The sequence below is a fragment of the Mandrillus leucophaeus genome, unplaced genomic scaffold (genome assembly GCF_000951045.1).
Source record: "Mandrillus leucophaeus isolate KB7577 unplaced genomic scaffold, Mleu.le_1.0 Scaffold1375, whole genome shotgun sequence".
In the NCBI taxonomy this organism is placed as follows: domain Eukaryota; kingdom Metazoa; phylum Chordata; class Mammalia; order Primates; family Cercopithecidae; genus Mandrillus; species Mandrillus leucophaeus.
Window position 1 is genome coordinate 154,458 of NW_012101338.1, and position 17,900 is coordinate 172,357.

A 17,900-nucleotide genomic window follows, 5' to 3' on the forward strand; every position below is an offset into this window, starting at 1 on the left:
TTTTTGGTTTTGAAAATTTAAGATTTCCTCATGTGTCTGTTGGCTGCATAAATGTCTTCTTTTGAGAAGTGTCCATTCACATCCTTAGCCCACTTTTTGATGAGGTTGGTTTTTTCTTGTAAATTTCTTTGAGTTCTTTGTAGATTCTGGATATTAGCCCTTTGTCAGATGAGTAGATTGCAAAAATTTTTCCCGTTCTGTAGTTTGCCTGTTCACTCTGATGGTAGTTTCTTTTGCTGTGCAGAAGCTCTTTAGTTTAATTAGATCACATTTGCCAATTTTGGCTTTTGTTGCCATTGCTTTTGGTGTTTTAGATATGAAGTCTCTGCCCATGCCTATATCCTGAATGGTATTGCCCAGGTTTTCTTCTAGGGTTTTTATGGTTTTAGGTCTAACATTTAAGTCTTTAATCCATCTTGAATTAAGGTTTGTATAAGGTATAAGGAAGGGATCCAATTTCAGCTTTCTACGTATGGCTAGCCAGTTTTCCCAACACTATTTATTAAATGGGGAATCCTTTCCCCATTTCTTGTTTTTGTCAGGTTTGTCAAAGATCAGATGGTTGTAGATGTGTGGTATTATATCCGAGGGCTCTGTTCTATTCCATTGGTCTATCTCTCTGTTTTGGTACCAGTACCATGCTGTTTTAGTTACTGTAGCCTTGTGGTATAGTTTGAAGTCAGGTAGCTTGATGCCTCCAACTTTGTTCTTTTGGCTTAAGATTGTCTTGGCAATGCAGGCTCTTTTTTGGTGCCATATGAACTTTAAAGTAGTTTTTTTTCCAATTCTGTGAAGAAAGTCATTAGTAGCTTGAAGGGGATGGCATTGAATCTGTAAATTACCTTGGGCAGTATGGCCATTTTCACGATATTGATTCTTCCTATCCATGAACATGGAATATTCTTCCATTTGTTTGTGTCCTCTTTTATTTCGTTGAGTGGTGGGTTGTAGTTCTCCCTGAAGAGGTCCTTCACATCCCTTGTAAGTTGAATTCCTAGGTATTTTATTCTCTTTGAAGCAATTGTGAATGGGAGTTCAATCATGATTTGGCTCTCTGTTTGTCTATTATTGGTGTATAAGAATGCTTGTGATTTTTGCACATTGATTTTGTATCCTGAGACTCTGCTGCAGTTGCTCAACAGCTTAAGGAGATTTTGGGCTGAGACGATGGGGTTTTCTAAATATACAATCATGTCATCTGCAAACAGGGACAACTTGACTTCCTCTTTTCCTAATTGAATACCCTTTATTTCTTTCTCTTGCCTGATTGTCCTGGCCAGAACTTCCAACACTATGTTGAATAAGAGTGGTGAGAGAGGGCACCCCTGTCTTGTGCCAGTTTTCAAAGGGAATGCTTTCAGTTTTGCCCATTCAGTATGATATTGGATGTGGATTTGTCATAAATAGCTCTTGCTATTTTGAGATATGTCCCATCAAACCTAATTTATTGAGCGTTTTTAGCATGAAGGGCTGTTGAATTTTGTCAAAGGCCTTTTCTGCATCTATTAAGATAATCATGTGGTTTTTGTCTTTGATTCTGTTTATGTGCTGGATTACATTTATTGATTTGCATATGTTGAACCAGCCTTACATGAAAAAATGCTTATCATCACTGGCCATCAGAGAAATGCAAATCAAAAACACAATGAGATATCATCTCACACCATTTAGATGGCAATCATTAAAAAGTCAGGAAACAACAGGTGCTGGAGAGGATGTGGAGAAACAGGAACACTTTTACGCTGTTGGTGGGACTGTAAACTAGTTCAACTATTGTGGAAGACAGTGTGGTGATTCCTCAAGGATCTAGAACTAGAAATACCATTTGACCCAGCAATCCCATTACTGGGCATATACCCTAAGGATTATAAATCATGCTGCCTTAAAGAACATGCATACGTATGTTTATTGCGGCATTATTCACAATAGCAAAGACTTGGAACCAACCCAAATGTCCATCAATGATAGACTGGATTAAGAAAATGTGGCACATGTACACCATGGAATGCTATGCAGCCATAAAAAGGATTGAGTTCATGTCCTTTGTAGGGACATAGATGAAGCTGGAAACCATTATTCTCAGCAAACTATCGCAAGGATAGAAAACTAAACACTGCATGTTCTCACTCATAGGTGGGAATTGAACTATGAGAACACTTGGACACAGGAAGGGGAACATCACACACTGGGGCCTGTCGTGGGGTTGGGGGAGGGGAGGGATAGCATTAGGAGATATACCTAATGTAAATGATGAGTTAATGGGTGCAGCACACCAACATGGCACGTGTATGCATATGTTAAAAACCTTCATGTTGTGCACATGTACCCTAGAACTTAAAGTAGAATAAAAAAAGAAAATTTAAGATTTCCTCGCGCTAATGCTAACTTAATACCATCTGAACGGCTTAGGAAACAGTGGTCCGGAAAAGAAATGAAAAACAGTAGCCTCGTGGCCAATAGAATTTGCTAGCATTAATTGCTTAGTCCTTATGAGTTATTTTGGCAAATGGAAATTAACACATTCAGTTTAGTATTTTCAAACCAAGACTCTAACTCCCTAAATAACACAACATTTAGGACTTTCCCTCTGTTTAAGGTAAAATCATTGGAAAAACGCAGAGCAGCAACTATTAGCCTTCTTACCATCAGAGACCCAAAACAAAATACCATGAATTTCATAACTTGAAAGAACAGACATTTATTCTCTTAGTTCAGGAGGCCAGAAGTCTGACATCAAGGTGTTGGTAGGTTCAGCTGCCTCCGTAGGCTCTGAAGAAGAGCCCATCTCATGCCTCTCTACTAACTGTTGGGGTTGCAGGCAGTCCCTGGTCTTCCTTGGCTTGTAGATGCATTGCTTCAATCTCTGTCTCCATCTTTTTATCACTTTCCTCTCTGTGTTCTCTCCTCTTCCTTTTTTATTTGTTTTGTTTTGTTTTTTTTTTGAGACAGGGTCTTGCACTCTTACCCAGGCTGGAGTATAGTGGCATGACCATAGTTTACTGCAGACTTGACCTTCTGGGCTCAAGTGGTCTTCCGGCCTCAGCCTACCGAGCAGCTGGGACTACAGGTGTGTTTCACCACACCCAGCTAATTTTTAAATTTTCCTAGAGACAAGGTCTTGTTTTGTTGCCCAGGCTGGTCTCAAACTCCTAGCCTCAAGTCATTCTCCATCCACGGCCTCCCAAAGTGCTAAGATTATAGGCATAAGACATTGTGCCTGGCCTCTCTCGTCTTCCAATGAGGACATTCGAGATAGAGCCCACTTTAAATCCAGGATGATTTCATCTTGAGATCATCAACTAATTATAACTGTAAAGACCCTATTTCCAAATAAGGTCACATGCTGATCCTTCAGACATGCATGAATTCTGAGGGGATGCCATTCAAACTACTACAAACTCCTTTTATTATTTCTCCTCTCAAGGGCCATCATTTTGAGTTGTATCTTCTAATAAACTTTACTTATTCAAAAATAAATAATTCCATTCTACATTTTCATTCATCTAAAATATGTGTGACAATTAGAGCTTCTAATTAGCATGAGGTAACCCATCACCACTCTGGTTTATTATCATTCCAGCCAAAAGCAAAGTGAGATGAATTAATTAGTTATTAGAAACAGCTCACAAGCGCCCATTTGCATCTTTATAGAGCTGTAAGAATTTGGATCCAAAATGTGTAGGCTTTGTTCATATTGTTACATCTTGATTTCATGAGTTATAATAAAGCATTTAGGAATGCAAACAAAATATGTGCAGTTATGTGTGTGACTATGCCTGACATTTACTGTAAAAATATATATATGCTCTTTCTAAATCTGCACTAAAGCAATAAAAAGAGTTAAAGAACAACATCATATACTTAAAAGTCTTTTGAATAGCTTTGGAAAATCCTTCCCTCCTCTCCTGTGCTCTGTGATTGGGCTACAGAAACACCTGTTGCATTGCTAGACATTTTGGTAATATATGTCTTCAGTGCTACAAAACATTAAGGAACCAGGGAGCGCTACACACTGGTAGATTGGCTGTTGTTTAGACATGTCCCCAGGATATATCTAGCAACTTGCACACTTTGTTGTAAGCAGAGGTAATTGGTTTTCCATGTAAATCTACAGCACTGTAAAATGTAAAGGATTTGACCCTATGATTTTAATGCCTGTAAGATACATGGATTTATTGATTTGGCTGTTTAAAAAATTGGAAATTTCAGAATGCTCCATTTGTGTGTTATAAATATTCAGGTTTAGAACTCAAACATTTTCTTTTTTACAATCTTCTATTTGTTAGGTGTTTTTTGTTGTGCATGTGTTTTTTTTTTTTTTAATGAGAATAATGAGACATCTGCAATAACAAAGTAATTCAGAGTTATAACAAGAATTGAAATCGCTGCTATCAGGTTTATTGTGAGAACCCATGTCAACTAAATTTTAAAATGTTTTTATTTTTTCATTGCTCTTCAGGGAAGGTTGTTTGAATTGAATTTAAGAGTTTTCTTGTGTTTCATGGTCAATATATAATAAACATAATAATAAAGATGCATTGATAGTTTATGGACTGAAAAATTGAAATAACAGCATAGCAATTTTATAACAGGGTTAACATTGGGTAATTATGTTGTTTGAATAATATGCCATCTCTTAGTAGAAGATCTAAAAAATTAGAAATACAACATAAAAATTACAGATCTTGAGGGCTTAGCATTCAGGATAGAAACATGCAGAGATAATCAACTTTCAACAATTGAATTTTTTTACAACTAAGAAAAGCATTGCTAGTTAACACCACATTTCCTTTACGATAAAGGTATACTTAGAAGCTTCTAGGACACACACATATACACACACTTGTTGAGAAAACTTTATTATCCTGACACACATAGCAGAAAACACAGAATTCATTTCATCCAAACTGGTTTGGTTTTATTTTATTTTATTTTATTTTATTTTATTTTATTTTATTTTATTTTATTTTATTTTATTTTTGAGGTGGAGTTTCACTCTTATTGCCCAGACTGGAGTGCAGTGGTGCGATCTTGGCTCACTGCAACCTCTGCCTCCTGCGTTCAAGTGATTCTCCTGCCTCAGCCTCACCAGTAGCTGGAATTACAGGCATGCACCACCACACCCGGCTAATTTTTTGTATAGTAGAGATGGGGTTTCACCATGTTGGCCAGGCTGGTCTCAAACTCCCGACCTCAGGTGATCCTCTCTCTTCTGCCTCCCAAAAGTGCTAGGATTACAGGTATGAGCCACCGTGCCCAGCCAAACTGCTTATTTTACAGAAGAAATAACTGAGGTCTGGAGCGTGATATTGCAAAGGTCCTCTACTAGTTAAGGAGATGATCCCAGGTGAATTGTGTGTGTTCCAACTCTTCATTATGTGCTCTTTCACTATGCAAGTTGTCATCTTTAGTTCACTTTATTGTGAGTGACTAAGACTGTTATACAACTTTGTAAAAGATAATTAACATGAAAAATAATGTTTCACATTTACAACAATACTAACAGCCATATTATTACTTACTGAACTCAAACCATTCACTATGCTAAAAACTATATATGTGTTTTCCATTTTAATCTTTATAACAGTTTTTATTTATATATCCCCATTTTATGGATGAGGGCATAGAAGTAAACAAAGAGGCCTGGTTTTTCATGGTTGACCAGCTAATAAGTAATGAAATGAAAATTCAAACCTAATATTGCCTGAATAGAAAAACTATACTCTTACCTCTTAAACTGTAAACAATGTGTTTCTCACCGTAGGCAATATATTTGTGATTATATGAGTATTAAAAGGGACAGGAGGAAAACACAAGGATGGTAAAAGATGTCTATTGGACAATAAAAATTAAAGATTACATATAGCTAGAGGAGCTGAATAACTCTAGAACAGATTAAATAAAATCTTTACTGGCCAACTTATTTAAATTAAAAAAAAATCCTATTAGTTCAGGAACTAGATCTAAGATAACAGCTTTTCAAAAATATACATACAAAAAAGCTTTTACAGACTGGCTTCTCTTTACTCCACCTCCAATGAAAGACAGACAGAGAAGAAGGGAAAGGAAGGGAAGGGGAGGGAGAGAAGGGGAGGGAAAGGGAAGGGGAGGGGAGAGGAGGGGAGGGAAAGGGAAGGAAGAGGAGGGGATGGGGAAGGGGAGAGGGGAAGGGAGGAAGGGAGGAGGGAGGGAAGAAGGGTGGAGGGAGGAAGGAAGGAAGGGAGGGAGGAGGAAACGGAGAAAGAGGGGGAGGAAGGAAGGGAAGGAAAGAAGGAAGGGAAGGGAAGAAAGAAGGAAGGGAAGAAGGAGGGAAGGGAAGATGGGAAGGGAAGAAGGAAGGAAGGGAAGAAGGAAGGAAGGGAAGAAGGAAGGAAGGGAAGTAAGAGGGAAGGGAAGAAGGAGGGAAGGAAAAGGAAGAAGGAGCGAAGGGAAGGGAGGAAAGGAAGCAAGGAAAAAGGAAGGAAGGGAGGGGAGGAAAGAAAGCAACATTGAAAGATCTTTTGATATCAACTATCGGAGTTGGGGTCCCCCAAAATTGCTTGGTGGTGGTCATTGTTGGTATAACTCTGGAAGATAACTCCTCTTTCTAATAGGGTATATTTATTTATTTATTTTTTATTTTGAAGACAGCATCGCGCTGTGTCACCCAGGGTTGAGTGCAGTGGCACTATCTTGGCTCACTGCAACCTCTGCATCCCAGGTACCAGTGATTCTCCCACCTCAGCCTCCTGAATAGCTGGGATTACAGGTGTGCGCCACCATGCCCGGCTAATTTTTGTATTTTTAGTAGAGACGGGGTTTCACCATGTTGGCCAGGCTGGTCGGGAACTCCCAACCTCAGGTGATTCGTCTGTCTCGGCCTCCCAAAATGCTGGGATTACACACGTGAGCCACTGCTCCCAGCCACATTTCTAAGCAAGAGAACAATTTAACTCTTTTTGAGACTGAATTTGGATATTACTGATTTCTAAGGTTGATCCACTGTCAAAAATAATAGAATCATCAGTTAGGTAACCTCCCTACCTGCCTATTATTCAAGTCTGATGTAGTCATCATTAACAGCTATTTCTTCCTTGCCTGCATAGTGCTTTACATTTGTTGCTGATGTCTCTCTTGGGTTCTAGCATAGGGCATGTGGGCCTTAGAAGGTGCCCAGCAAGAGACAGAACAGAGCCCAGATTCTTTACCCAAGGATAGTCCAAGTTTTAGTTAAAACACCAAAGTACCCTAGTTTAATTTCTCTGAGCCTTGTTATCCTTATCTCTAAAATGGTACCAATCATGTATTCTGTGCCAAAATCGCAGGATATTTGAAAATCAAGTAAGAAAGTAACATGAAAATCCCTGTGCCAATGTCAGTTATTATTACATCTATGAAATGCTTGATTTTATAAATTACTTTTACAAGCAGTTTTTCATTTGACCCTCACAAGAACACTATAAAGTGGAAGCATGTATTATTACTTCATCACTTTAGATAGGAAATAGCTATTAAAAGGGCCTCTAGTATATCTAAAATTTTCCCAACCAAATACCCCTCACAGCATAGAAGCAGGGCCACCTGAAACCTGGAATTCTAAAGTTAATGTCCAGACTGCTTCTCTGAAAAGCCAAAATGTTTGCTTCTGCTTTATATCATGCACTTACTTGGGCTTAAAAAAAGGATCACAAGTTTAATTTTCTTGATAAAGGTTTGATACAAAAGGTACTGAATTTAGAATCTAAAGTCTTGGATAAACATGTTTTATAGGAGAAATTTTATTTGTTTTTATCCCAGTAGGATAAAACTAGTGCAATCTATCCATAAGTGATATTATGGCAAATCAGATTCAGTGCAATCTAAGGAGGAACTTGTCCACAAAGCAAAACTTGAAAGTGAGTTACCTCCATTGGTGAATTTCTCATACAACAAAAGTGTTCCTGCTATACTTGCAGGGATACTTTGTTAGATATTCAGCATTATATGAGCCATTGACTAGACATTACTTAAGATTTTCTTTAATAATGGGATTCCAGGCACATATTTAAATGTTTTTTTTATACTTAACCTAACTTTTTTAGGTGTTTGTAGTTAGGTTCCACAGCCCAGCAAAGTTGAAGATGTTTTAGAGATAAAATTTAATACTTCAAAGACATTTGGCAAGATTTTCAGAGTGACCTAGGGCACTAATCTCTACAGGATGCTAAAACTTCACTGCAGATATAATAGAAAGGAAGATATGAAGAACTCCCCTACTGTATATGGTTGGAAGGGATACTCTGAAAATAGTTTGGCCTGGCCAGGTGAGATCCCTTTGGGGAAATACTTACAATACACTAGATGGCCTCTAAACTGCTTTCTTTTTTATTATTATAATTGAAATTCTAGAATATATATGCAAAAAGTACAGATATGTTGCATAGGTATACATGTGCCATGGTGGTTTGCTGCATCCATCAACCCGTCATCTACATTAGGTATTTCTCCTAAAGCTATCCCTCCCCTATACCCCCACCCCTTGACAGGCCCTGGTGTGTGATGTTCCCCTCCCAGTGTCAATGTGTTCTCATTGTTCAACTCCCACTTATTAATGAGAAAATGTGGTGTTTGGTTCTCTCTGTGTTAGTTTGCTGAAAATGATGGTTTTCAGCTTTATCCATGTCCCTGCAAAGGACATGAACCCCTCCTTTTGTATGGCTGCATAGTATTCCATAGTGTATATGTGCCACATTTTCGTTATCTTGTCTATCATTGATGGACATCTGCATTGGTTCCAAGTCTTGGCTATTGTGAATAGTGCTGCAATAAATATACGTGTGCGTGTGTCTTTATAGTATAATGATTTACAATCTTTTGGGTATGTGCCCAGTAATGGGATTGCTCAGTGAAATCGTATTTCTGACTCTAGATCCGTGAGGAATCGTCGCACTGTCTTCCACAATGGTTGAACTAGTTTACACTCCCACCAGCAGTGTAAAAGTGTTCCTGTTTCTCCACATCCTCTCCAGCATCTGTTGTTTCCTGACTTTTTAATGATCACCATTCTAACTGCCATGAGACGGTATCTCATTGTGGTTTTGATTAGCATTTCTCTAATGATCAGTGATGATGAGCTTTTTTTTTTTTGTATATTTGTTGGCAGCATAAATGTCTTCTTTTGTAGTAGTACTGTCCGTTCATATCCATCACCCACTTTTGGATGGGGCTGTTTTTTTCTTGTAAATTTGTTTAAGTTCCTTGTAGATTCTAGATACTAGCCCTTTGTCAGATGGATAGATTTAAAAAAATTCTCCCATTCTGTAGGTTCCATGTTCACTCTAACAATACTTTCTTTTGCTGTGCAGAAGCTCTTTGGTTTAATTAGATCCCATTTGTCAATTTTGGCTTTTGTTGCCTTTGCTTTTGCTGTTTTAGTCATGAAGTCTTTACCCATGCCTATGTCCTAGGCTTTCTTCTAGGGTTTTTGTGGTTTTAGGTCTTACATTTAAGTCTTTAATCTATCTTGAGTTAATTTTTGTATAAGGTGTGAGGAAGGGGTCCAGTTTCAGTTTTCTGCATATGGCTAGCCAGTTTTCCCAACATCATTTATTAAATAAGGAATCCTTTCCCCATTGCTTGTTTTTCTCTAGTTTGCCAAGGATCAGGTGACTGTAGATGTGTGGTGTTATTTTTGAGGCCTCTGTTCTGTTACTTTGGTCTATGTATCTGTTTTGGTACCAGTACCATGCTTTTTTGTTTACTGTAGCTTTGTAATATAGATTGAAGTCAGGTAGCCTGATGCCTCCAGCTTCATTCTTTCTGCTTAGGATTATCTTGGCTATGCAGGCTCTTTTTTGGATCTATATGAAATTTAAAGTAGTTTTTTTTTTTTTTTTCTAGTTCTGTGAAGAAAGTCTATGGTAGCTTGATGGGAATAGCATTGAATCTATAAATTACTTTTGAGAGTATGGCTATTTTCATGGTATTGATCTTCCTATCCATGAGCATGGAATGTTTTTCCATTTGTTTGTGTCCTTTCTTATTTCCTTGAGCAGTGGTTTGTAGTTCTCCTTGAAGACGTCCTTCACATACCTTGTAAGCTGTATTCCTAGGTATTTTATTCTCTTTGTAGCAATTGTGAATGAGAGTTCATTCATGATTAGGCTCTCTGTCTGTTATTGGTGTATAGGAATGATTGTGATTTTTGCACATTGATTTTGTATCCTGAGACTGCTGCAATTGCTCAACAGCTTAAGGAAATTTTGGGCTGAGACGATGGGGTTTTCTAAATATACAATTATGTCATCTGCAAACAGAGACCGTTTGACTTCCTCTCTTCCTATTTGAATACTCTTTATTTCTTTCTCTTGCCTGATTGCCCTGGCCAGAATTTCCAGTACTATGTGGAATAGGGGTGGTGAGAGAGGGCATCCTTGTCTTGTGCTGGCTTTCAAAGGGAATGCTTCCAGCTTTTGCCCATGCAGTATATTAGCTGTACATCTGTCATAAATAGCTCTTATTATCTTGAGATACATTCCATCAATACCTAGTTTATTGAGAGTTTTTAGCATGAAGGGGTGTTGGATTTTATCAAAGGTCTTTTCTGCATCTACTGAGATAATCATGTGGTTTTTGTTACTGGTTCTGTTTATGTGATGGATTACGTTTATTGATTTGCATATATTGAGCCAACCTTGCATCCCAGGGATGAAGCCAACTTGATCATGGTGGATAAGCTTTTTGATATGCTGCTGGATTCGGTTTGCCAGTATTTTATTGAGGATTTTCACATTGATGTTCATCATCAATGTGATATTGGGTTGAAACTTACTTTTTTTTGTTGTGTCTTTGCCAGGTTTTGGTATAAGGATGATGCTGGCCTCATAAAATGAGTTACGAAGGAATCCCTTTTTTTCTGTTGTTTGGAATAGTTTCAGAAGAAATGGTGCCAGCTCATCGTTATACCTGTGGTAGAATTTGGCGATAAATCCATCTGGTCCTGGGCATTTCTTGGTTTGTAGGCTATTAATGACTCAATTTCAGAACTTGCTATTGGTCTATTCAGGGATTTGACTTCTTCCAGGTTTAGTCTTGCAGCGTGTGGGGGGTGTGTATGTCCAGAAATTTATCCATTTCTTCTAGGTTTTCTAGTTTATTTGTGTAGAGGTGTTTATAGTATTATCTGATGGTAGTTTGTATTTCTATGGGATCAGTGGTGATCTCCCCTGTATCATTTTTTTATTGTCTACTTGATTCTTCTCTTTTTCCTTCTTTATTATTCTGGCTAGTGGTCTATTTTGTTAATCTTTTCAAAAAACCACCCCCTGGATTCATTGATTTTTTGAAGGGTTTTTCATGTCTCCGTTTCCTTCAGTTGTGCTCTGATCTTAATTATTTCTTGTCTTCTGCTAGCTTTTGAATTTGTTTGCTCTTGTTTCTCTAGTTCTTTTCATTGTGATATCAGGGTGTTGATTTTAGATCTTTCCTCCTTTCTCCTGTGGGCATTTAGTGCTATAAATTTCCCTCTAAACACTGTTTTAGCTGTGTCCCAGAGACTGTAGTATGTTGTGTCTTTGTTCTCATTGATTTCAAAGAACTTATTTATTTATGCCTTAATTTCTTTATCCAGTAGTCATTCAGGAGCAGGTTGTTCAGTTTCCATGTAGTTGTGTGGTTTTGAATGAATTTCCAATCCTGAGTTGTAATTTGATTGCACTGTGCTTTAAGAACTGTTTGTTATGATTTTCATTCCTTTGCATTTGCTGAGGAGTTTTTTACCTCCAATTATGTGATCAGTTTTAGAATAAGCGTGATGTGGTGCTGAGAATAATGTATATTTTTTTTATTTGGGGTGGGAGAGTTCTGTAGATGTCTATTAGGTCCTCTTGGTCCAGAGCGGAGTTCAAGTCCTGAGTATCCTTGTTAATTTTCTGGCTCATTGATCTGTCTAATATTGACAGTGGGGTGTTAAAGTCTACCACTATTATTGAGTGGGAGTTGAAGTCTCTCTGTAGGTCTCTAAGAACTTGCTTTATGAATCTGGGTGCTCCTGTATTGGGTACATATACATTTAGGATAGTTAGCTCTTCTTGTTTCGTTGATCCCTTTACCATTATGTAATCCCCTTCTTTGTTTTGTTTTGTTTTTGATCTTTGAGGAGAGCAACCCCAAGATACATCATGGTCAGATTCACCAAGAATGAAATTAAAGAAAAAATGTTAAGGGCAGCCAGAGAGAATGGTCACATTATCCACAAAGGGAAGCCCACCAGACTAACAGCAGATCTCTCTGCAGAAACACTACAAGCCAGAAAATAGTGGGGGCCAATATTCAACATTCTTAAGGAAAAGAATTTGCAACCCAGAATTTCATATCCAGCCAAACTAAGTTTATAAGCAAAGGAGAAATAAAATCCTTTACAGAAAGCAAATGCTGAGAGGTTTTGTCACCACTGGGCCTGTCTTACAAGAGCTCCTGAAGGAAGCACTAAAAATAGAAAGGAAAAACTGGTACCAGCCACTGCAAAAACATACCAAATTGTAAAGACCGTCGACATCATGAAGAAACAGCATCAACTAATGGGCAAAATAATCACCAGCATTGTGTAATCATAATGACAGGATCAAATTCACACATAACATTATTAACCTTAATGTAAACAGGTTAAATGCCCCAGTTAAAAGACACAGACTGGCAAATTGGAGAAAGAGTCAAGACCCATCAGTTTGCTGTATTCAGGAGACCCATCTCACTAGCAAAGACACACACAGACTCAAAATAAAGGGATGGAGGAACATTTACCAAGAAAATGGAAAGAAATAAAGAAAAAAGGAAGGAAGGAAGGAAGGAAGGAAGGAAGGAAGGAAAAGAAAGGAGGGAGGGAGGGAGGGAGAAAAGGAAGGAAGGAAGGAAGGAAGAAAAGAAGGAAGGAAGAAAGAAAGAAGCAGGGGTTGCAATCCTTGTCTCTGATAAACAAACTTTAAACCAACAAAAATCTAAACTGCTTTCTAATGATAACTTCAAGTTGTTAGCAGACTTTGTTTTACTTAAAACAGGTATATCAGTCAGGTTTCTACCAGAGAAAGAAAGAGCCAGCAGGAAATACATACTAAGAAAAGTATTGCAAGGAATTGGTTTAACTGGTTATGATGGCTGGCCAGGCAATTCCAAAATCCACTGGGCAGGCCATTAAGGGGCAAGCTGGAGCTCTCAAGCTAAGTCCACAGCCATGGCAGGGCAGAATTTCTGCCTCAGGGCAGCCTCAGTTCTGCACTTAAGGCCTTTTATCTGATCGAATCTGGGCCATCCAAATAGACTATGGCAATATCTCTTACTTAAAGTCGACGGAATATGGACTTTAGTCCCATCTATAAAATACCTTCACAGCAATACCTCAGTTGGTGTTGGATTGAATAACTGGGTGCTGTAGCCTAGCTAAGTTGATACATATAACTGACCATCACAAAGCGTATTTCAAATCAATCACTTGAGACAGTATTGACATGATTGCTTATTCATTTTAAATAAAAGTGAAGTTAAACTTCTACATAGCATGAGTACATTTTTGATGGATTAGAACTTTATTTTAAACAAGAGCATTATGAAAGTCATAAGCTGTTATGAGTAGGTAACCATTTCTTCTCAAGGTTCTCTCCCTATTAATTTTTTAATTTCCCGGAAAATCTCTGTAATCCCACTGCCTCAGTAATCAACAACAGTGCCTATGAAATGATGAAAAAAATGAACAAAATTAGATCAATACCATGTTAGCAAATCAAAGCGAGCATGAACCTACTTAAGGAATGACAAAGGCCTTATGTTTGAAGCATCTCTTTGCCAGCTTGTTGATGTGGTTGAAATGCTGTGTATTAACCTAATATTTTCTCTATGTGAGTGTTTTTGTACCCAATCAGTTTTAGTAGATTTTTTCAAGTATTTTTTTGTGTGTGCATCTTCCCTGCTTCAGGTACTATTGTGGACCCTATGAATATATAATTAAAACCTGAATAATATTAATAACAAAACAAGAACACATTCAATGACAGTCTCAATATATGTCTTCATGGAGCTTCCAAACTATTTTATAAAATTAGAAGCTTCTTTAGAGGACAGAAATTTGTGTTATAAATATCATTATGTGGGTGAATTTATCAAATGGTCTAATAGTACTATTTATTAAAGGCAACTGTTCATTCCTTGCAATAACTAATCCTTTCTAACCATCATTTAAAATATCATCTCCTATTAATAGTAAGTTTGAATTCCCCTTACCGCTAAGTACTCATCTTCCTATGCAAAAAATTTTCAAATATGTAATTTTGTACAAGAGCATAATTTCTTTTATTATGCATTTTTTTCTTGGCACCAAATATTTGCACTATTTCAGATGAATGGGGGATAATGGTTACATTTTTATCTTTATCAGGTTTGTTTAATTCCTTGAGGTTTAAGGACTTGATCATTTAGTCTGAGTCTCAAAAATATCACTTGGTTTTTTCACAAATATCATTTGTTTTACAATAATTTATCATGTCAATGAGCTACTTTGAGCTTTTGGTAAGAGGAAAGTCACTTACATCAAAAATTTTCATATATCAGATGAATGATCCGTGTGGCCTCTCTAGTTTACCTGTGTTCTCTGTGCTTTTTAAAATAAACCCTAATGTGATCACTGTGCACAATATTATGCCAAAATTATCATAGAGATTGATTTTCTATATCTCTTGTATGGAAGCTAATGCAAAACAAAATATTCTTGAAAGATAGTTTGAAGAGACCAAGGCCCTAATATTTTCTTCTGAAGTGCATTGGCTTTGGATTCTTGATTTTTGGCCTAAAGAAAACATAATCACAGACCATGAATGAATGATGGAGACATAAATTTTTAGATTGACTGTTCTTGATTTATAGACATGGCTCTTCCAAAGAGTAAGGAAAAATGATCCATGCAATTTTTGATTATTTCTTCATCATTTCTACTTTATATTCTGCATCTGCCCCTAGGCTATTTACATGGACATATTTTTATAAAATGGAAAAAACTCATAAGAATTATAAAAATTAATTTTTTCTTGCTATGATATTTCTACCCTTTTAGTCAAAATAATCATTACCACAATAGTCACAAACAATGTAAAGCATGTCCACTATTGTTACAATTTTGCTGAAGCTTTTTGAAACCCACGTAGGAATACTTGGTGCATAGTAACTTTCTTCCCCACTGTGGAAAATTCTTTCATAGGACTGGAGAAAGGAAGTCAGTACAGTTTCCAGGTGTCAGCAATGACAGTCAATGGCACTGGACCACCTTCCAACTGGTATACTGCGGAGACCCCAGAGAATGATCTGGATGGTAAGACTTTTTCCCAGTTACTATCACTCTGATTATCTTCTTGTTACCTCAGCTTCAAAAAGTGTCTTCAAAAAGGAATGAACTCTAATTTTGGTGACATTCATTCTTATTATATGTTCATATTCTAAACACAACAGGGAAACATTAGTGAATACATAGTCTTCAACAATGCCACGTAAATAATGCTAGCCCATGAATGATGTAGCACTGATTATGCAATAATCATGGTCCTCATAACAAGTTATTTGTTTTCAAGATCATCTGAAGTAAGGTATTTTCTTCTTATTTTATTTTGAATAATCGGCCTTAACCATTTCGTCCACAAGAATTAGTGTAATGTATCATAGTAATCATGAACTATAACTATATAATATAGCTCCTCTTGCCTTTTTATGAGGCTTTTGAAAAACATCTATATGTATTTTTTTACTTGCTTATGATATTATCATTACCTTTTCTTGATATAAAAAACAACCTAATTTATTTGCTTAGCTGATAGTTGTCCTGAAACATTCATCAGTAGGATATTAGGATTCATATAAGATTAATATATTAATAAATTAAATATAAGCAAACTCCTGAAAATCAGCAAACGAGAAATTGCTCTGGAAATAAAAACATCATGACTAAATTTTTAAAATAAAATTTAAGAGGAAAGGGTAATGAAGTGACAGAATAAAACATTAAATAATAAAACAGAAATATATAGAATTAGAGTTAAAAATTTAAAAAGTAAGAATTCATAAAAATGAGAGGTCCTTGGAAAGAAGTGAGATATGATAAGTATTCCTAAAGCTAGATAATCAAAACTAATGTCAATTAAAGGTAGATATAAAGATAAACTCATATGTATTGAAAATGTGACAGTACAAGATAATTGCCTATTATAGCTAACATTGAAATTCTCTTATTCCTTAACTGATACATCTGAAATTATTCCAGTAAAAATTGAGAGTAAAAACTCTATATTACCTTATTTTCCCTTACATTTTTAATCTCTCTTTCCATGTCTTCCTCACTTTCATTCTTTTCCTAGTTCTTTTATTACTCTTTCTCATGTCTTCCTTCCTCTTTCCTGAACTCCTTCATCTCATTCTCTTTCTCCTTCATCTTTCTCTTTTTCTTTTTGAATTCCTCACCATCATTCATGATTTTTCTATAGCCACAGATTTGATTTTACTAAATAATTACAGTAGCATTAAACAATCAATAGTTGATATTTCCATAATAATATTAATCTCTGCCATGTGACTATATATTAATTCAATGAATATTTATAGAAATCTTACTAAGCATCAGGCACTGTGCTGAGCTTTGATAAATAATAAATAAGAAACACTTGGTTCTTTTCTCATGGAGCTTGGAGTATAGCAAAGATAGATAGACAGTTTAGGTGAAGTATAGGAAGTTGCCATTGTTATAGTTAAAACCTGATTGGGTACTTGCAAACTGTAGTTCAACGTAGGATGGATGGATGGATGGATGGATGGATGGATGGATGGATGGATGGATGGACCGGCAGGCAAACAGACAGACTTGCATTTATATTGAGAACTGAAGGATGAATAAGAATTAGGTATGCAAAAAATACATTGGCAGTTGAGAGGAAGGAATAGAGAGTAAGGTAAATGTGGTTTTTGAAGTCAAGACAATGATGCTGTTTGGGGACTGAAAAAGGCCATCAAGAATGAAACACAGAGATGGCATATGATGAAGTTTGTAAGATAAGCGGGTTCTAAATATGACAAGACAAAGTTAAGAATGTTAAACATTGTCTAAATGTCATTAAGGCAATAACTTTGTTTTAGGCAAGTCATCAAAGGTTGATTTGAAAAATAGTGACTTAATTAGAATTGCATTTTGTAGAGATTACTCTGGCTGAAGCATGCACACACAAAAAATGTATTCTAAGTAAGCAAACACAGGCAGTGACTTTAAGACAACCCCAGAGGTAATATAGGAGTTTACAAAAAAGTAATTTGGGGCTTAGAGATACTATTTAACTTGTCTTAGGTTATATAATTGAAAAGTTGTGGGACTACCAAAAGTCACATTTCACAGAGTTCATACACATTGCTGATAGCTTAGAAAACTTTCATTCATGTATTTATTCAGCATACATCTCTTATTAAAGATCTATATATGCCAGATATTACATTAGGTACTAGAGATTAAACAATAAATAAAGTCCCTACACCCAAGGAGTATAAGTTTTATTCAGATGGAGGTAGATAGTGATAGGTGCTCTGAAGAAAAAGCAGCATGGTAGAGGGGATAGCAAGGATTAGAAAGTACTGATTTATATAAGGAGCTGAGAAAATCTCTCTGTTTAGATAAAATATGAACCCAGACTTTAAGGAAGTGAAGGGGAAGCCATGTGAATAGGTCAGACTAGAGCCCTCCAGGTAGAAGAAAAAGCAAGAACAGTCATCCTGAATAGAGCCTAATTGGTGATTGGCATCCTTCTTGCCATATATATCTCAAAGTCATGAGGTTGTAATTTGTCTTATGTAAAAAATAAAAGAGTGGCCACAATAAACTATGTAAATAGTTACTTTTTTCTATTCTAACTTATTTACCTGGTAATTAC

General features: G+C 36.5%; 1 protein-coding gene across 1 annotated transcript in view; it reads left to right on the plus strand.

Moving 5' to 3' along the window:
• LOC105534661 (netrin receptor DCC) overlaps window positions 1–17,900 on the plus strand; it is a 389,147-nt gene that overhangs the window by 143,883 nt on the left and 227,364 nt on the right. Inside the window, exon 7 of the mRNA XM_011973437.1 lies at window positions 15,200–15,310. Coding sequence (XP_011828827.1) covers window positions 15,200–15,310 — 111 coding nt within the window. The remainder of the gene's footprint in view (window positions 1–15,199; window positions 15,311–17,900) is intronic.